The sequence below is a fragment of the Trachemys scripta genome, chromosome 3, assembly GCF_013100865.1.
Source record: "Trachemys scripta elegans isolate TJP31775 chromosome 3, CAS_Tse_1.0, whole genome shotgun sequence".
Classification (NCBI taxonomy): Eukaryota; Metazoa; Chordata; order Testudines; family Emydidae; genus Trachemys; species Trachemys scripta.
Genome location: NC_048300.1, coordinates 22,854,866 through 22,874,987, shown reverse-complemented (window position 1 = coordinate 22,874,987; position 20,122 = coordinate 22,854,866). Strand labels below are relative to the sequence as shown.

General features: G+C 40.0%; 1 protein-coding gene across 4 annotated transcripts in view; it reads left to right on the top strand.

The window, feature by feature from the left end:
- Nucleotides 1–20,122, top strand: part of VRK2 (VRK serine/threonine kinase 2) — a 64,341-nt gene that overhangs the window by 34,289 nt on the left and 9,930 nt on the right. For all 4 annotated transcript variants that reach the window (XM_034764284.1, XM_034764283.1, XM_034764286.1 and 1 more), the window contains 3 exons: nucleotides 6,705–6,825; nucleotides 10,209–10,267; nucleotides 17,963–18,144. In XM_034764284.1, the coding sequence (XP_034620175.1) occupies nucleotides 6,705–6,825; nucleotides 10,209–10,267; nucleotides 17,963–18,144 (362 nt within the window). The remainder of the gene's footprint in view (nucleotides 1–6,704; nucleotides 6,826–10,208; nucleotides 10,268–17,962; nucleotides 18,145–20,122) is intronic.

Here is a 20,122-nt window from a genome sequence, read left to right as displayed (position 1 = left end):
TAAGCAGCTGCTGCGCTGCACAAAACAGTGACCTGGAGCAACCTGCTTCAGCCAGCATGAGAAGCAGCTCCCTCTCGCTCCTCAGCTGCCAGGAACGTGCCGGGGGAAGGGGCCCAATGGGAGAAAGACAGGGGGCCCCCGCCCCCAGGCAACTCTGGTGAGGCGGGGAAAGCACAATGGCCCCGGGCTGGGTGCAGGGTGGGGGGTGCTGGGGAAGATGCTGATAGCAGGTTCCCTGGCATCTGCTTAGCCGAAGAAAGGGGCGTTGCCCGTGCCTCCCCTACTGAGGTGTCCGCAAACTCCAGGGAGACACTGGTGCTGTGAGTCTCCCTAGGCTAGGGCTGGCCTCAGCTGGGCCCAGAGGCACATGCTCCCCACTCCTCTGGCCCAAGCCGCCCAGATTAGCTGCAATCACGTGTCCTTCCCTTTACATAGTGTGTGTCCCCCTTCCCCCGCACCCCAGTATCAGGAGGCATCAGTCATTTATGCTGCACCCATCATAAGTGAGATGATATTCATGTATTCAGACTATTGATGGGCAGTGGGGAAATTTACATGCTATCCACAAAACCTGGGGCCAACACTGTAGGTTTCACTACTGCTTTCACTAAAAATTCTGGCACTCCTCACCACCTTTCCTTGTTGTGTACTTTTTCTAGCAATTTTTGAGTTTGTTGTTCTGGTGGTTTGTTTTTATTAATAAACTGCATAAGTGCTATCAAAGTTACAGTGCCTTATGTGTATACATACATATATAATTCTATATGCTGTGTGCATGTGTTTGGCACTATAACTTTGAATAGTGCTTATGTAGTTTAACAAAAACATGTGGTGTGTATATAATATAAATAATCACTATATCTTTGGATAGCACTTAAGAGATTAAAAGACATAAACATATGGCCCCTGCCTCAAAGAATTTTCATTTTCAATAAGACAAATATAGAACGTGAAACAGGGTGTTGGGGAAGGGGGAGTGAGGTTAAAATAAAAAATGTGGGGCATTGTATAGCAAGTGAATCAAGTAAAGTCTAATATTTGTAAGGAGAGATTGAGCAATAGCAGGCAGCCCAGGAATAAAAGTCTGGGGTAGATTTCAAGGAGGGACTTGCAGTGTAAAAGTGAATGTGCTAGGCACAGAAGAATGTCATATTAGATACAGAGAACACTAGGAAAAGAGATGTGCAGCCAAGTGTGGGAGGAGGAGTCAAAGGGAGGAACAAGGTGAAATGACTGGGCAGTGCAAGGGGGTGAGATGAGGTGTAAGCAAGACATAGCTTTACTGGAGAGTAGAAGTAATTCTGAGCTACCGAACATTGGATAGACAGGAGAGGAACATCAAGGAGGCCAGGGAGCAGGAAGTCAGAGTAGTGTAAGTAAGAGAAAACTGGAATTAACTGTGGCTATGGCAGGGAGGAGGAAAAGGAAAGGGAGGAGGAGAAGGAGGCCTGAAGTTGGCATTTCTAATTAGACTAACACCTTCCTTTGAAGGACCAATAGGCCCACAAATGCAAAGGCACTACAACTCCGTTAAGCTCCATGCCTAGGGGAAATCATTCATTACCAAAACCCCAAGCCAAATTCTCTGGATTCTCTTCTCTTTTCTTGTTACACTCTCATCCCCCTGTTCTTGGCTATTAACATTGGATTTGCCATACTCAACCTGATGATCCTGCAATTATTGGCTCCATTAATGGGGGAATATTGAGTAAGAGCAGAGAGGTTATTTTACTGCTGTATTTGGCACTGGTGTGACCAATGCTGAAATATTGTGTCCAGTTCTTGTGCCCACGATCTTGTTCATGAACGATCTTGATAAATTGGAGAGGGTGCAGAGCCATGAGATCAGAAGGGATTAGAAAACATGTCTTATAGTGATAGATGCAAGGACCTCAGTCTTTTTAGTTTAACAAAAAGAAGGTTAAGGAGTGACTTCAACAAAGTACCTACGTGGGGAACAAGGTTGAATGGCTGGAAGTGGAGGCTAGGCAAATTTAGATTAGAAATAAGGCCTAATTTTCTTAATAGTGAAAGTGGTTAACCAGTGGAACAATTTTGAAATGAAGATCGGGTGTTCCTTTGAAAGATGTTGTCTAGTTCAAAAGGAAGTATTTTGGAATCTATGAACTGTTGCTCTGTCAGTTCAAGTACCACCTCTTTTCTTACACCCATGTCTATTCGTTAGGGCACTTGGTTGGGATGTGGGCACCTAAGGTTCAAATCCCTGTTCTGGAGCAGGGACTTGAACTTAGGTTTCGCCCCTGCCAGGTTAGGGCCCTGAACACCAGGCTGTAGGATACGGTGGCTGGGGTAGGTCTCTCTCTGTCTCTTATTTGGCAGCTGTTCCACTTTGTATAAATAATTATTCATTGGAACATGGGCTGCAGCCGGGTGCCCCAACATCTCAAGTCAGTGCCCTAACCTCTGGGCTATTGGTAGAAGGGGGATCACCACCACCCTGATTTTGCAAATCTAGCCATTTGTTTCCAAATTTCCTTTGCTTTTATTTAAAAAAAAAAAAAAAAAAAAAGGTTTAAATGCCCTAAATTGAAACAGTGTTTTGTTTTTGTTCTATCCAAATCAATTACTTTTTGATTTGCTGATAATTTTGAAAATTTTCAGTGTCAGCTTGACTGAGAATGCTTCTCCTTCTTTCTCCCCTCCAGAACTGCTAGCAAGCTGAAAAATCTGATGTTCACAGAGTTCTGTGTATTTTGCGTACGCTGCCTACAAGTGTTGCTTAAAACTATCCAGCCTTCTTTTTAAAAACAATGCACCATATTTGACTCTGCCCTCCTGCTGCAGTAAATTCCTCAGGCTGACCATACCCTCAATGAGGCAGTACTTCATTATGTTTCTTGGAAATATGTCAGCTATTAATTTTCTCGAGTCTCATATTACAGTCTCGTTTATCTTCTTTGTCTTATTCTCAACCCCAAGCTGAACTGTTCTGTTACTTTATAGTGCCCTACAGATGACAACACTCATCTCATAAGATATAACTCCATGGGGTAATATATTTTTAAAATTATATTTCTAACTCCACAGTCAGTTTGACACACTTTTTTTCTTTCTAGGCTTTATGTGTTATAAATAATAACAGTGTTTTTTCATATTATGGTAGCCCCTAGAAGCCCCAGTTAGGATTGGTGGTCCCATTGTGTAAGACGCTATAAACTTATAAAATAATCCTTGCCTTGAAGAGCTTACACGCTAAATAAAGACTAATGATGAAATTATAACACGATAGTAGTATTGAAAATGTCATAGAAAAACACATTATCTCTGTCATTGATCAGCCTTCTAGCTCACTCTGAGTGGCAGGAGAAATAGTTAGCAAAATAAGAGCCATAGTGGAAAACTCCCATTTTATATTGCTGGAGAGTTCCACACATGAATTCTGGTTAGCAGATGTCTTTAAGATGAATTCTTGGGAACGTTGGAGGTTCAAGACCATAAAAGTGGCTGGTATGATATAATTTACTTACTGTTCTGAAATAATAATCCGAATTCATATTAGATATCAACTAACTTCAAAATGTGGTACAAACACAGAAGCATAAAACATTCTCATCTCCGTATGAGTTGCTTCAGTTATGCTACTCTGTGTTAGAGTGAATTTTCCAGCGCTGTCCCTATATGTTGAGTTGAGAATATATTCTAAGGGCCTGACTCTGATTTCACTGCTGGGGGTGTTACTCCAGTGACTTCAGTGGAGTATCTTCTGATTTATCTTGGCACAAGTGAGTACAGAATCAGGCCTTAAATGGTCAAGTGAAAAAGTTAAACTGTGAAGTAGTGTGGAATATAATATTACTACTGAAATGTTTTAATCAGATAGCATTTAATATTGGGCTAAAAACTGTAATACCATAGTATTGTAGTTGCTAATGGAAAATCAAATTTAAAATGTCTATTTAAAAAGAACAGAAATTCTTAGTCTACAGAGAAATCAAATGTAATTTGTTTTAAAATAAGGATTCTTTTTAAAATATAGTCTTGCAAAAGTGACAAATTATCAAGCAGAATTGCTGTATTTTAAGTCAAAATTTTATGAATTTTCACTTGTTTTATTACATCTTAAAGTAAAGCAGGCTTTGAAGTTCTTTAAACCCAGATTTATTTTTTAAATCATCAAGGACTCTAATAATCTCATTTTAGATTTTATTAGCAAACTTATTTTTCTGGTTAAAAATATAATTGAAATAAAAATTGGGATTATTTAGAAAATAGAGAGTTTACATTTGTAATGAATTCAACTGGTTACTACCATAAACCACACCATTGTTTCACTAAAGAGTAGAGTAATTATTAGCCAAATAAATGTATAAAAATATTAAAGATCATGGTGATATAAATATAATCATTTCTGGAAGTTAAGATCGCTAATAATGAACAGATGAGAGAGTTGGGAGAGAGGATAGAACAATACACAATCAAGTCGATAATGAAATGTTGATACTTTTGAATTAATCTCGAAAAAGATGCGTAAATCTACTTGTGTTTTAACACTGATTTGCAAACGTAGATAAATAAACAGCTTTTGTAATTCATCATCTCTTTGTATTCCTTTTCACTTTCTTTTTAATTGTTGCAGCATTTAGTTTAATTACATATATGTAGGGTTTATTCTGTGGGACGCCACAGCTTTCTTAACACATTGGTAAAACTCTTATACACACGCTGCCTACTCACAACATGACTTTGCTGTACAAATGAAGTAGCAGAACAAGAAATGGGTGAAAGATCTAAAATGTGAATTCAAAGGTAATTAGACGTGGCCAAACTACAACAATGGAATAAATTTTACTCTCTGAGGACTATTTAATCTGAAGAGCAGTTATGTTAGGTTAGCTTCTGAAATCTAAATGACTTGCCATTACTTACAGCTTCATATCAATTACTCCCTCAGTGAAAAAAGTACTCCATTGTAATTCTGACAATTTTTCTCAAAGGGCTGGTTGTATGTAGCCTGTGTCACACAAACAGGTGCCAGAATAGCATTTTGTGAAAATTAGAGGCTCTGCCATCAAAAGTGCTGGTTTATATGGTTGTAATCTGGAATTGCCATAATGGAAAAAGGAGTTGTGAACACATGTGTATGAATGGAATCATTCCACAGTTAACGGGAGATTTATGACTGAAGAAATCGCTACAGAACAGCAAGTGGTATAGATTGTTTTTATTTTAATACGAGAGCCAAGTCTTGCATTAGGACATTGTTGAATCTAGTGCAGAAAATAAATGACACCCAAGGGATAGCGTAGCATTCTGTTAGATTGAAGGGCCTTTAATAATCTGATAGTCTAATAGTGGTAAAGATAGAGAATATGTAAGAACTAATCTGGTCTTCTGCTTTTAAAACAACCATGTATGGTAACAAGAAACAGTTACGAAGTGTAGGCACTGTAGCTTTCAGTAGATGACTTTTTAAATGAAAAAAATACGTTTGCTGAGTAACTTTTTGGAATTTATTTAATGAAAGCTCATAAAATATACCTGTTTACAGCTGGATTAACAGCCACATACTCTACTACTTGTGTCTGTCTCTCTACTTTAGACGTGGGGTACCAGGCAAATATAAACTCACAGTTGCCCTCAGTTTTTATGCAGGTTTCAAATGAATTTGGAAAATGTGTAATTTATTTTCAAAAGTACTTGCTATTTTTCTACCTATTAATTTTAGTTGATTAACTGTTTGTTAGTGTACTTCAGCCTACCATGTTATATTGTGAACTACAGGATATGCTTCAGCTTCATACAAAGAAATGAGGGATCTGCCCCTGCTTGTTTAACCTTTTTTAAAAAAATGTTACTTAAAATAGCAACCAACAATGTTAGTTCTTAGATTACATTGCAGTGGGTTTCTTTCCTGGGAACAGTCAATCTTTGTATGAATTCAAGTACCATCTGTCTCCCTGTGTATAAGATGTTTGTTTTTTGTCACCAGTAGTGAAGAAACAAAATTAGTATGTGTTTTCATTTTAAAGTCCGCTTTTTCATTTGGGGTTGGGGGGTTTGGTGTTCGTGAAATAACTCGGTGCTTTTCTTATTGGCAAGCAAAATTGTGATAAATGTATGAATGATTTACTAAAGAGCCAGTGTATTTTAACCTGTGCTACAACGCTCTCTTTAAACAAACAGTTCATGGAACTTATAAGCAAACCGATTTGGTGGGTAAATGTACACTAGATGGCAGTTTTGTCATATCTTCCAACTTCAAATAGTTCTGTAGTAGAACAGGAAAGGCCATCAGTATTTAGTCTGCACTGAAAGGGTCTCTGCATGACCAATGTGGACCCCATGGACTTCCTGGAACATGTGTTAGCAATTTAGCAGCAGACATTTATTTCTTTGTTTTACTGCTTGGCTCTTTGAGAAAGTGTTGGTACTGGGTTTTGGGCTGTCTGGATCATGTCAGAGGCCATGGGGATCAAGTTCATGTGACAGGCTAGACTAAGGAAGGATGAAGTTGGAGGAGGTGAGGAAACTGACCCTTACTTTCAGCAGCAACAAGTCACTGCCTGTCTGTGGACTGAGGCCAAAATCCAGGGCGTTCTAGTTTTAATACAGCTGAACAAACAAAACACTTTGCCCATTTGGTTTTTTCATATTTCATCAACAGTAGTTCAGTCAAAGCTTTTCTATTTCTTATGGGTCGTATTCTTCATCTCTCTCTCTCTCTTTCTCTCTCCCCCCTTTAGCCCCATCCAGAAGAGGTGACCTTCAAATCCTTGGCTACTGCATGCTACAGTGGTTATGTGGGAAACTACCCTGGGAACAGAACCTGAAGGACCCTGTATCTGTCCAGACTGCTAAAATAAAGTAAATAATAATAATTTCAAATACTCCATCATTTACCAAAACAGATCTGAAAGTGAACTTCAAAGGGAGCTCACATCCTGTAGAATATTGCCTTATCTGAAAGCTAAAAAATTTCCCCTTAATTAAAGGTGTGTCAGAAGTATTTAAAAGATGTGAACTCTGGGAGTGTGCATATATCTCCTGCATACATTTATGTGCATGCGGCTGTGGAGATTTAATGTACACAAATGTGTGATGCAGAACAATTTCTCAGATTTTTTTAATTCTCTTAATTTTTTTAAGAAGTTGCATTTGCAAATCCTGTGTGCCAGTATGCTTGCTGCACATTCAGAATGATTTTGTAGAATGAACTATGTAACTGCTTCACAGAGACGGAGATGAAAATTTAAGCAAGCTGTCCTTATTTTTCATGTATTGTTTCATTCTATTTCTTTCGCTTTCAGTTATGTAGATTTTTTTTTTTTAAGAATTAAATCTTTTGGTTTAGGGTTTCAATGTTATATAAACATTTAAAATACCAAGTAAAAAACTTTGTGTTAGAATCTGTCTCCTCCCCCGCCCCCCGAATAACGAATAGCTCATTAGATAATATTAAAGCAACAGAGTTTATTACCATTTTTTCAGTGCTCTCACTGATGGGACTTGAGAGAGTTAATTGCATGTGGTACAATATAGCCTGTTCTTCAGTACAAGGATATGCTGAACAGTAGTTTTCCATAGATGTAGCATCACAATTGGTGAAGGCCGCAAACTTTTAAGTAGGGCAAGTCACAACAGAGGTACACAATAGGGATAGCTGAGCCACAGAAATCAATCTGCAAATTCAGTATGACATCGGCTCTCAGCAGAGAAAAAGGTTAGCCTGCAGACTGCGGATAATACGGATTGCATCTGTAAATGTTGACATCGTATGTTATGTTTAATATTTCTGCTTTGGAAGTTCTGATCGGTACAGAACCCAAACTAACACTTACACAATTCTGCTAAATCAATTTAATCGATCAAGTTGCTTCACTAATTCTTTACTTACAGTTAACCCTTCAAGCACTGGTATCTTCCAGACTGGCAGCCAAAAAATTTCTTAGGAGGAAATACATAAAATATGGTACAACTTAATAGGTCCCTTAATTGTCTGAATGTTTTTGATGCCCCTGTAATGTTGTGGAAGACCAGAGGAGATGGGTGTATGTACATGTCGATATTCAGTTATATCAGCAAGTTGATGGGTATGTGATGGACAAATCCAGCCTCCTTCTCTGCTCAGAGACCCTTTGCAGTGGAACCAGTGTGGTTCTGCTGAGAGCAGAGCTTGGGGACCTGAATATGGGAGTGCAGTTGAAGTAGTACAAGACACAGAGGCAGGACTTGGGATTATCTCTGCAGCAGCAGAGTCCCGTTGTCTTCCCTTCGCCTCGTTTCTCTAGTCATTTAGGAAGAATCTAGTGTTAGCCCTAGTGCAGGGAAGTAGGGGTAGCTGAGTTATAGTTGTGAAGGTGGGGGGAGAAGTAAGTGCTTCATCTTGTATACTCCAGTCCAGTAACAGATGACTTGTGCAGGGCTGCTCTGCAGCCATGCTGTGGCCTGGGGGAAAGGATTTCTCCTCCCCAGCACCTATCTCCACTGTTTAGGCCAGGTGCTGGATTTGCCGCTGTGTGCCCACTTAAATAGGTAAGGGAGATGATGCAGTGTGCTCTCACTTGCTGAGCTTCCCTTTTTCTCTACCAGTGTCACTCAGCCTTGGCATGGCTTGTGCTTTTCACCAAACTATGAACTTTTAAAAACTAAACTGGTCTTGAGTTATCAGATCACAAATAAAAGCATCTGAAAACTTCAAAAAGGAAAACTCCAGTGTAATATAAAAATCTTCTAATCACTATCTCTAATTACAAAAAAAGAGTGAAATACTAAGTGACTGAAATAAAAGAATAATTAACAATCAAATGGAAACTGTGGCATGGCAGCCTCATGAGGGAATTCAGCCAGAAATCATAGAATTTCCAAGTGTAAGTTTTGGGAAATTAACGACATTTAAACAAACACACACATAGAATTTTCCTTAATTTAGTTCTGGAATTCTGATTTCTGATGCTTTCTAGTCAGACCTGAATTCTCCTCTTTTAATGTGCCACCCATTGAAACTGCTGCTGTGTCCATTACATGGTGAGAGTGAAACAATGATGGATGCTGTTTGGAAAGTTCATTTTTTTTTAAACATGTATGGTTTTGTAAAGAGATGGCTAAGAAAATCACACCTCCCGTTGCCTCTAAATATGATGGCAGCTACTGACAGCCTTAAAGGACAGGCCCTCTGGGGACCCTCCCATCTGCATGCTGTGGAACTCTGCTCTGCAGTGCCAGTCTCTACTGGTGTGGAGAGTAGGTCTTGGGGCATGATGTAGCCATTTCATCCAGTGCTTCACAGATTCACATGCCCATCCCACGGCTGTACAGGGATCATAGCAGAATGCTAGCTGTAGTTATGGCTCATGTGAAGCCACTCCATACAAAATCACCCCGGGTGGATGAGGACCTGATGGGTTTATCCTCTTCTAGATTCTCTGAGCAAAGCCCTTGTACTCTGCCTTTATGAATTTAGGGGCAAATCCTGCACCTGAAGCTCTGTTGGGTCCCTTGTGGTTTCTCCGAACAAAGGAGATTCAGGATTTTGAGATAGAAGGGCAACTTCAAGTGGGACATGCACCTGTTCCACAAGGCTCAACTCTGTGGTAACTCATAGAATCATAGAATCTATGATTCTATGATTCTAATATCAGAGTTGGAAGGGACCTCAAGAGGTCATCTAGTCCAACCCCCTGCTCAAAGCAGGACCAATTCCCAGCTAAATCATCCCAGCCAGGGCTTTGTCAAGCCGGGCCTTAAAAACCTCCAAGGAGGAGACTCCACCACCTCCCTAGGTAACGCATTCCAGTGTTTCACCACCCTCCTAGTGAAATAGTTTGTAGCTGTAATCCTGGCAGTCCTCACACAGTTGTCCCTACTTCACTGCATTAGGGCAGGAAGGATCTGGTGCTAAATGATTAGAGAAAGTGAGACAAAACTGTTCCCAACTTTCAAAACACAAAAATTAATCTTTGGGGTGAGAGCAAAGTGAGATTTCATCCCAAGGTATATTTATTTACTCCCAGAACATGTATAAATCCCTGCAAAGAGGCTTGAAGTGAAGATGCTTCCCCAGTGTTTAGATGGTTAAAAATAGGTATCTGGTAGGTAGAGATTTTGTTTGAAGAGGAGTCTTTTTAAGTGTTAGTTATCCTTGAGATCTCCTCCTTTTGGAATTAAGTTTTACCGTATCCAGAATTCCAAGTGAAGGATCACCTCCTAAAAATTCACATTTCACCTGTTGCATTCTTGTGTTGTTTCAGACTGATGGACGAGCTCCCAGATTCAGTGATGAAGTGGGGTCCGGCTGGAAGCAGTTGCTGTAAGCGTGATTAGAACATATACTGTGTATTTTATCATTCCGTCTTAGTCTGTTTATTAGAATAAGGCTTTTAAATATTTTTATAACTTTTGGGCAAAAAGACAAGAAGAACAAAGTAAACAAAGGGAACCCTGAAATTTAATATTTTAAATTAAATTACCAATTCCACTCCCCCTAAGGCAAGCATGATTTAATGCAGCATTATCCCCTCATGGCCCTGATCCTGTGAATTGTAGTGTGTGGGCCCAGCAGTCCCCCTGTGTGGTAACTCTTTGAAATTATACCCACATACTAAACTTTGCAGGATTGGGGCCTTCAGCATAAATATTTGACCAGAGATCAGAATGAGCTTGAGTTTGACCATCAGGATCAGACTGGTAAGCAAGAGCAGATCAGGCAGTATCTTCTGAGTAGCTCATAGCTGTCAGACACCCCTCAAATTACAGCATTCCTGTGTGTGCGCGCGTGTGCGTGCCGGCGCCCGCGTCCATTTGCCTGTGTTCTCCCACTCTCTCCCCAAGCTAGCCACTCAGGAGATCAGGAGATACTTTAAAAAAAAGTTTTTCCATAGTTGTCATTAATGTTCCCAGTCTTTCATGATTTAGATTAAATCTCAGGAAAAATTTCCTAACTGTAAGAACAGCAGGACAGTGGAACAGACTGTCTCAGGAGGTTGTGGAAGCTTCTTCAGTGAAGGCTTTCAAAAAGGAGGCTGGAACTGGGTTGGACGGTTTAGACACAACAAATCCTGCATCTTGGCAGGGGGTTAGACTAGATGACCCTTATGGTCTCTTCTAACCCTATGATCCTACTTCCCCCTGCATTTCCTTTCGTGTTTCACATATACATTTTTTCCAGTCCACTCTACTCTTTCAATCTCTCCATTCTGCTCTTCCCCCACCTCTCAATTTCTTGCTCATCCTCAATTTTTGTTTCCTCCTTTCTCTTCTTAGTTCTCTCTTTGCTCATCACCCTTTTCCCCCCACCCGCTACCTCCACCGTCTCCCCTCCCCTTTCTTTCCCTCTCCCCACCTAAAATTCCCTATAATTCTCCCTTTCCTCTGCCCTACTGCAAATCTCCCTACCTCCAACCATATGAAATCAAAACGGACAGGGGCTGGCCCCTTCCATGGAATGCAAGGCTGGCTGCCATTTCTTTACTCCTACTGCATGCTAAATTGTCCAAACCTAGAGACCTAGAAGGTGGAGCAGCCAGGTAATAGGTGCTGTTCTGTTCCCTTTGCAAGAGGCCAAAGAAGGGGTGCCTTCCACGATACAGTGCTTGCCAGATGTGTGAAGAATTTCATCCCTTTTAAGATGGCAAGAGAAGGGTCCACTTCAAATTAAATGTTACGCTAATGTTAACGCTGTATTTGACAGGTAGATGCTACAATGATTGACATCCTAATAATACTTTAGATCATCTCCCTAGAGATATGAAAATGCTATGGACGGCAGCTTCTCCTGTCTTGTATACCCCCCAGAGCTCGAATGAAGGGGCTTCCATTCAGACACAGAGAGGGGATGATGCAGTGGCATTGGTGCTAATCCCTTCCACACCTCCCAGTGTAGGGTCCCTGTTGCTTACAGAGCAAAGATGACCAGGGTCTTCATGCCAGTAGTAAAAATGTTTTTTGGTAGCAGAAGGTAAAAAAAATCTCACCCTTGTATCACCCCCATCACCGAGCAGCATGGAGCACCTCACAATCTTTAATCTGTTTATCCTCATAGCAGCCCTGTGAGGTAAGGACATGCTATTATCCCTGTTTTTACAGATGGGTGTGATCCACGAAGGTACCTAGGCTCCTAAAAATGGGACTTAGGTTCCATCTCAGATGAATGTTTTAACCACTAGGCTATGGAATATTCTGCTGTGGGGCTCTCTCAATTCTTCTAGTGAAGTTGTTCTATTTTAATTAAATAGTTGAATAAATATTTTTGGGTCAGAGAATTAGAATAATTCTGCAGCCTAGTGGCTGGGGCATTCACTTGAATGGTGGCAGATCCCTGTTCAAATCCCTTCTTCCCCTGATGAGACGGGGGGACTGGGACTGGAACTGGGAGTTTCCCACATTCTGTGTGAGTACCCTAGCTGCTGGGTTATAAGGGAAGTCTGTCCCCAGCTGTGAGAGCTTGACTGAGGGGCCCAGTCCGGTAGGTGGCCTTGAAGCACGCCTACTTGATTGGGACCCACATGTCACTTAGGTGGAAGAACATCTATCTTCCATCAATTAGTGGATTGCTAAGAAGAGATAGACACCTCCCTGTAGCCCAGACTTAAGTGCTAAATTCTGTAAGGGGGCAGAGCTTAGCACATACCCCTTTTGTCTCCACTCCCATTGTCTAGTTTAGGTGGCTCCTTGCCTAGTGTGCTGGCTTTGTGCATTACATTCAAAGGCACCTGTCTTTCCCCATTTATTGTATAGTAGCCTAGGTGCCTGACTCAGGCTTTCTGGATCACAGTGATGCTACTGTGATTTTCCAGGGATTTAGAAGTTAGATGCTGGGTCAGTCAGCACTACAACATCTAAGTCCTTTTGTGGATCTGGGCCCAAGAGACAGAGGCCAAGTTCCACAAAGGTATTTAATGTTATAAGTTATCTATGAGTGCTCTCTGAGCCCCTTTAGCCTGATTACCTGAGGGCTCCATGTTAATCAACGAGGATTCAGTCAATCCACAGGCACAGGTCTAACCAGATGACCCTAACGCTCAGAATATAAGCTTCCAGTGAGAGTAGCTACTCCAGTCTGCTCAGCATTGTTATCTCACTAGGAGTATCCCCTGCCACTTGGTAGTTCTGACAGACTGCTCCAGCTCCTTGGAGTTGAGTTCTCCAACGAGGCCCCCTTTTCTGCCCACATGTATCCTGGTAACCTCAGACTGTTGTCTGCTGCACCTAGAGAGTCTCAACTGTACATGAGGCAAACTACACCCAGCTTGTGCAAGTGGATTGTGTTGCTGCTAGCAATTTAATGGATACTGAATTTGCTAAAGTTCCAGTGCACAGGAAGTGCACCCCCGATCTAGTGTAAATGATCAATGGTAGCATGCTGTCCTGTGAAATCCTGCTCCTCCAGGTTGAAATCCAAGATTTTTTAGAGACTCTTCAGTCAGCAAACTTCCTGATCAGGCTCGATATTCCCTGGCTTTCAAGGCATGATCCACACATCTTATGGAAGATGCTTGAGGTACAATTTGAGTTGATCTACTACCAACAGTTGTGTCTAGTTAAATCACAGGCCAAGGAAACCAGGACCAGCACTGAGAAATCCACTGCCTTTTGTGCCCAGCAGATAATTAATCTCTGCAAATTATCAAGAATTTGCTGATATTTTACACCTGCATAGACCCAACAATTGCTCCATTGGTCTCAAACTAAGAACTAAAATTCCATTTGGTTGGATTTACTCCTATCAGACTCAGAACTCAAAGCCCTACAAGAATGCCTTGATGACAGTCCTGCAAAGATCTTCAGCCATCCATCCACATCTCCCACTAGGACTCGATTTTGTTTGTGTACCTTGAACAGAATCTTGTATGTTTTGCCTTTGATCAATGAGCTGTTGGAAATTATCGGTTCTGCCAAGGTATTTACCAAGCTTGATCTTCACGGGGTTTAGTTAGTCCTTATTTGGGAGGAAAACCGCATTTTGCAGTCCATATAGCCATTTTAAATATCTGGTTATGCCTGTTCTCTCCACTACCCCAGTCATATTCCAGCACTTTGTCAATGACATTTTCAGGGATGTTTTAGACTAGTTCATGGCAATCCACTGAGATGATGTCCTCATCTCAAGTCAAAACCTTCCTGATTGTCTGATATTTGAGCGCCTCCAAGCAAGTGGCCTGTATAGAAAACCTGAAAAGTGTGAATTTGATCGCCCTTCTGATGAAATAGATATGAACCCCCCAGAGATTGTAGACTAGACAGCGCCAAGGAATGACCACAATGTCCAGTGCTTCCTGTGGTTTGACAGTTTTTAACTGAAAATTAATTCAAGGACTTTTTGAAGATGGTGAACCCAATTATCCAACTGCTCTGGAAGAACACGACATTTACTTGGACGCAGGAAGCCTAACCTGCCTTTGATCTATTAAAGGAAGCATTTACATCGGCACTTCTGTGTTGGCCACTTCATTGTCAAAGTGGATGTCTCTGATTATGCGATCAGAGCAGTGTTGTCACAGCAGCATGGTCCCCAATACATGCTCCAACCTTGTGCATTTTATTCTCGGCAACCGATGCCCCTAGGACAAAACTATGAAATCTGTGACAAAGAACTACTCTTCTAACCCTATGATTCCATGCAGATCCTGGATGCCAAAATTCTCCAAGGAAAGTTCATGTTGATTGGGAGGGTTATGGTCCAGCTGATCATTTGTGAGAGCCATCTGAAAAAATACATGCACCCAATCAGCTTCGAGAATTCCATCAGTTGCACACCAATAAGCCTGGTCAGAAGATCTCTGGTAGGCATCTTTTTGGGCAGGGGGAGTAATGTAATCAATAATCTCTGGGCCTGATAAGTGTTGCTGTGCCTATTGAGTCATTCCTGAGCTTGATATTACCTGAGGGCTCCACGTCAATCAACCAGAGCTCAGCCATTCCACAGGCACAGGTCTAATCATGTGACCCCAAAGCCAGGTATATAGGCTCCCACTGAGAGCAGCCACTACACTTGCTCAATGTCACTATCTCGCCAGGAGTATCCCTTGTTGCTTAGTAGTTCTGATAGACTGTTTTCAGCCCCAGCCTGTGCCTGCTCCAGCCTCGTTCCCAACCCATTCTTCATTCCTGCTCTGACCTATTCCTGAAATAAATGGAAGTTAGGAGCCTAAACATCTTTGTGGATTTGGGCCTGTCACACACAAGTCTCTGGCAGAACAGAGAATTAAACCCAGGTATTTGAAGTCCTAGGCTAGTGCTTTAACCACTGGAACATCCTGAGCTATGCACTTAGCCAGAATTCAGGGTCTGTATATTGTTTCCATTAGGGGGAGAAATTGATGAGTCCATTATTTCTTTGATGTTATTCCTGTTTTACAAGAATCTACATAGTTCTGTTTCCTGGAACACAGGAGGAATCAAACAAGGTGTATTTTCTGTGTTCACAGTTTCAAGCCTCTTTCACCAGCACTTAACCCAAAAGCTCTCTTTTTTTCTTAGCTTTTTCTGACGGTAATGCTACCAGTGCTTCTGTTGCAGTGTCTGGTGCTTATTTGCTTTCTCGCTCCACTTCTTGGACCCTTTCTTTAAAGATTTAGAAACCAAACATGTTTTAAGTTCAAAGTATATGCATTTATGCGTGTTTCTTTTGCATCTACGTTTCTTAATGTTTCATTGTAAGTATAATATTTTGTCTGTAGAGAAATTTAGTATTTGGGCTCTTAGCAAACTTTCACCTGCATGCTGTTTGCAGTTACTGCAGTAAAAGTACAGAAAACCCATGTTACTGACAGTGTAATGTGCTTTATTTAATATATAAATAATAGTACAATTAGAGCTAAAAATGCATGTGCTTGGTAAATGTAGTGGAGTTGCGTGCATTGAGACTGATTTTCCTCTCCCTGGTGTCAGTGTAACTCTAATAGTTCAGCAGAGTTACTCTTGCTTTACAGCGGTATAACTGAAAGAAAAATCAGACCCACTACATTTCAAGGTGCATCTATTCTAGGGTTTTGATTCTTTAGTTGGTAACAATCAGTATTAAACAATTGTCTTATTTCTTTACAATTCTCTGTATTCTAGTGTATACTGTACGAACAGGATATTCTCCAACACCCATTGAATTCAACTTTAATGCGAGATCAGGTCCTTAATTTACAGATAATCCTGTAAAAATTGTAGCTTGCAGGATTGCTTCTATAAAAAGTGAGATAGTGAGGAGAAGTTCTACTGCATTTGTGCACTCCTACCGGACAATCCTAGAATTATGACCAAGTTAGCCTCTAGCGTTGTTGTAGATGTCCTGCTTCGACAGGAAGATTTTCTTGCTTTATGTTAACATGACAGAAATATAAGACTAAAACATAGCTTTATAAATGATGGAATGGTTTAAAATCTGTTCCCGTTTCCTTCCCTCATTATCCATAAAACAAAAATCAAGTAGATGTCTTTGCTGAAAATCAAGCCCTTATTATCTATGTCCTGCCATTTTTTGGGTGCACCTGGTAGCACAGAGACCTAGATCTAACTCCTTTGCAATGCAAGCCAGGTAGGTACACATCTGAGTGCTACCAATTCCACCTGGAACTTATTGATGCACAATCCATTGTAGTCGCAAAATTGTAGGCCACATTGAGTCCCAGCTACAAATCAGGCCATTAGACCTGTTGAGTTCAACATGAAATCTTTTGTTTAGGCTACAAAGACAAATACCTCTGATCGTCAAAGCTATTCTAACCTCTATGAGAATTCTGCAAAAGCAAACTGCTAGCAGTAGGTCCTCCTGGAACCAGTGTCTTTGTGTAAATGCTATGAACTTATTTTGACTTTAATAAAGGAAATTACCAAATAGGAATTCTGTCCCTGTATGACAGACTTGTGCCTAGTAATTGCCTGTGACATCTTGGCCACATGCAATCCAGGTTGTTAGGAACCAGTGAATGTGTTAAGGAATATGGGTACTGTTAGTATGGAAATGTAAGCAGCAGGTCTACAAAAGGTTTTATTGCTTAGTATTTTATGAGTTTGAAGCAGCTAATGAATGTGTGGCTTGGCTAGTTCTGTATTTTCTTCACAGAAACAGTGTAAAGGTAACCCAACAGGAAGCTCTCGGTATAGGGCAAACAATGGCCTTTGCGGGGCATGTAGGGTGGGGTGGCTATGAGGCATTTGCTCATACTATTCTTTCCCCCACAGAATTCCCAAACTTAATGTGTATTATATGACATTGAAATTGTGGAGTATAAAATACTTCACTTTAAAACTTCGCTTTCCCTTCTCCTCCTTCTACAGTGTAGTACGCCTTCAGTGGATCTGTTTTAACATTTTACCTTGGGGATCAGAAGAGATGAATGTCAATACATACTGCAGTTTAGTTTTAGGATTACACTAAAATAACTGCAAGAAAAGTATTCTCACACTCCTGAAGGCATCTTAACACCTCCAGAGATATTAGCTGGTGATGGTAGTGTTGGTAAAATAATGTTATTGCTGGGTTGCATTATTAAGACCTATTTCCAACAAAATCAACCACTGTCTAGTGACCTTATAGGATATTTGCATAACACAGGGATTGTCAAGACCCTGTAAATCAAAGCATTTTGCTTTCCCAGTAGGTGTTCAAATTATAAAATGTCTGCAAATTAGCATTCAGTATACATAGCAACAGCATTTTAAAGGTCCTGTTATGATCCAAATATCAAGAAAATCCTTTTAGTTGCCAAATTATCAGCATCTTTGGACTAAAAAGAGACACTTTAGGAGTAGTTTTTTAATGCTAGTTAGTGTAGTTTTGTGCAACAATTGTAACATAATGAACAGCAAGTTTATCAAAGTCTATTCTTTCCTTTTCCCATCCCAAGAAGAAAAAATCTTTGTATTTTGATAGTTCTTTGTTGTGGCTATTGCCTTTTGGTTCTGTTGTATCTTGGTTGTCGTTCCAGAGATTTTTGTCATCTTGGATTTAAAACTTTTTCAAAGTTGTAGGGTCCACATCAAATAAAATTCACTTTTAAAATATACTCCACAGGTGAAATAGCTAAGTTTTTGGCATGTGTTTATGGTTTAACTTATGAGGAAAAGCCGAAGTATCAAGTGCTAAAGAAAATCCTGGTGGATGGACTCAAATCAAGTGGAACTTTTTACGATGGCCCTCTGGAATTTTCCACTGCTGGATGTGCACTAAATCTGTGTGCTTCTAAAGATCTGAAAGTAAGTAACACAATCCCTTGCAGTTCAGCAATTATTTTGTGAAACCTGTTTGATTGTTTTTTTCTTTTGCACGAGATGAAGTAGTTTAAGCTCTCAAAATGAGACTGACACAGCAATTGTTTTGCTTTAAATACATCACATTTGGTAATTTCTGTTTCCCCTGGCTTTGCTAAAAAGTGGGATGTCAACCCTTAAGGAGGAAAAACTGTCATGAGTCCTTTTGACCTACAGCCTCTCACTTCAAAGTAGTATGTCTGTGGAGAATCATTTACTTTCAGGATAATGGGGAAGTCAAGGACTTTGTTCACTAACATCTTGAAGACCAGCTTGAATGCCAGGTTTTTCTTTCTGGCCAGATTAAAAGCAAAGTTGTCTTGATCAGTGAAAGCATTTAATTCATTTTCTGTCCTTCCATTTTTTTTTGTCTTTTGTCATTGCATTCCTACAGCCACCAATCTGAAGGGGATATTTCATCCTTGGATTTAAGTAGTTTATTTGTATGTAGTGCTGCATAGTGCTTTTTTAGCACACAGATTTAAAGATGACAGCTATCATGTTATTTCCCCCCTGTATTTTAAGTCTGAAACTATACATTTAATAAAACCTTTACGTTTAATAAATTTAGATTGATGTAATTAGAAGCCTTACTGGACCTGATATGAAATGTCAGCCCCACGATATCTCTGCCTTGAAACTACCCATATGCAAAAGCCCTATTTCTTCTCTGATGCGTGTGCAATAAGGCAGGGTCAGGATATCATTCATTTTTAATATTTCTTGTGAACTTTGGACCATCAGAAGTGTACATGAGCCAAGAATGCAGGATGCAAACTAATGTGACTGATAGGCTGCTAGATGAATGGTGATTCAAGTATCAGTGCACAGATGGTTCTGATTTGCTGAGTTTTGTAGCTGCTGCAACTGAAGACATAAAATATCCTTCTAGTCATAAATTAGCTCTTTGGAAGCAAAACCTTGGCACCAGAGCTTTACAACCTTCAATTAGTAGGGAAAGAAGTATTTGAATGACTGTGGTATTGACATCTGTAGGCCTGCATAGTAATCATTCCTAATAGACGAGAATATCTGTTTGAGGGGGTTTTGCATGGCTAATTAACTACCAGTGAGAATATGTAATTTTTTCATGATCTCCTGATTGTCACCTTTCTCTCATGATACAATTACATTTTATTGTAGCAAGTGGCTCACAAACCAATTGTCAGCACTATTTACGTATTGCAGAAGGCAGAACAAAAGTTCATGTTTAATAAAAAGCCACTGTATTTTGATCTTGGTAATTACAGAGACTTATTTTAGCAGTTTTATTGACTTTTGTGTTTTTATCATTTTTACAACAAAACAAAGCTATTTCGGTGACAGTATTTCCCTTGCAATAATGTTCACCAATTAATCTACACTAATTTGAGTATCTTATTTCATTTTTGTAGTTTGTATAGTTTTCTAAACTTAATTGAAATATAAAACAGCAGTTTTTAAAAAAAGGCATCTCCTTTACTGATCTATGTTTAGATCTCTGCTTCACCAGAATCTTAAATTTTTACATATTAGACATTGACTAGTAAAGCCAAACTATGGGTCTTTATGCGTTCTTTATGTGTACACAGCAAAATGCAGACCCCTCTCTTCATAGAATGGAAGCTGAACCAATGGTGTGAAGCTTACACTTTGTCCTGTCAGCTTTAAGCAGACATTCAATAATTAATTGCAATAGGAAGAATAGTGGGTCAGAGGAAAATCAGATGTATAAAGATCAAAAAATATTATCTTAGTGAAAATTTGTATATGATATGAAACCAAAGCAACATCAGATTCAAGACGGAAAGCATTCTGAGAAAGATACTTTAATGTGTTATTTCTCAAGTTTTTGTTCCCAGTGTTCCTAATTCAGTTTACGTTATAAATCAGCAGTTTTTCTGTAAATGTAATTTTGTGTTACGGTAAAAAAACTGAACAGCCA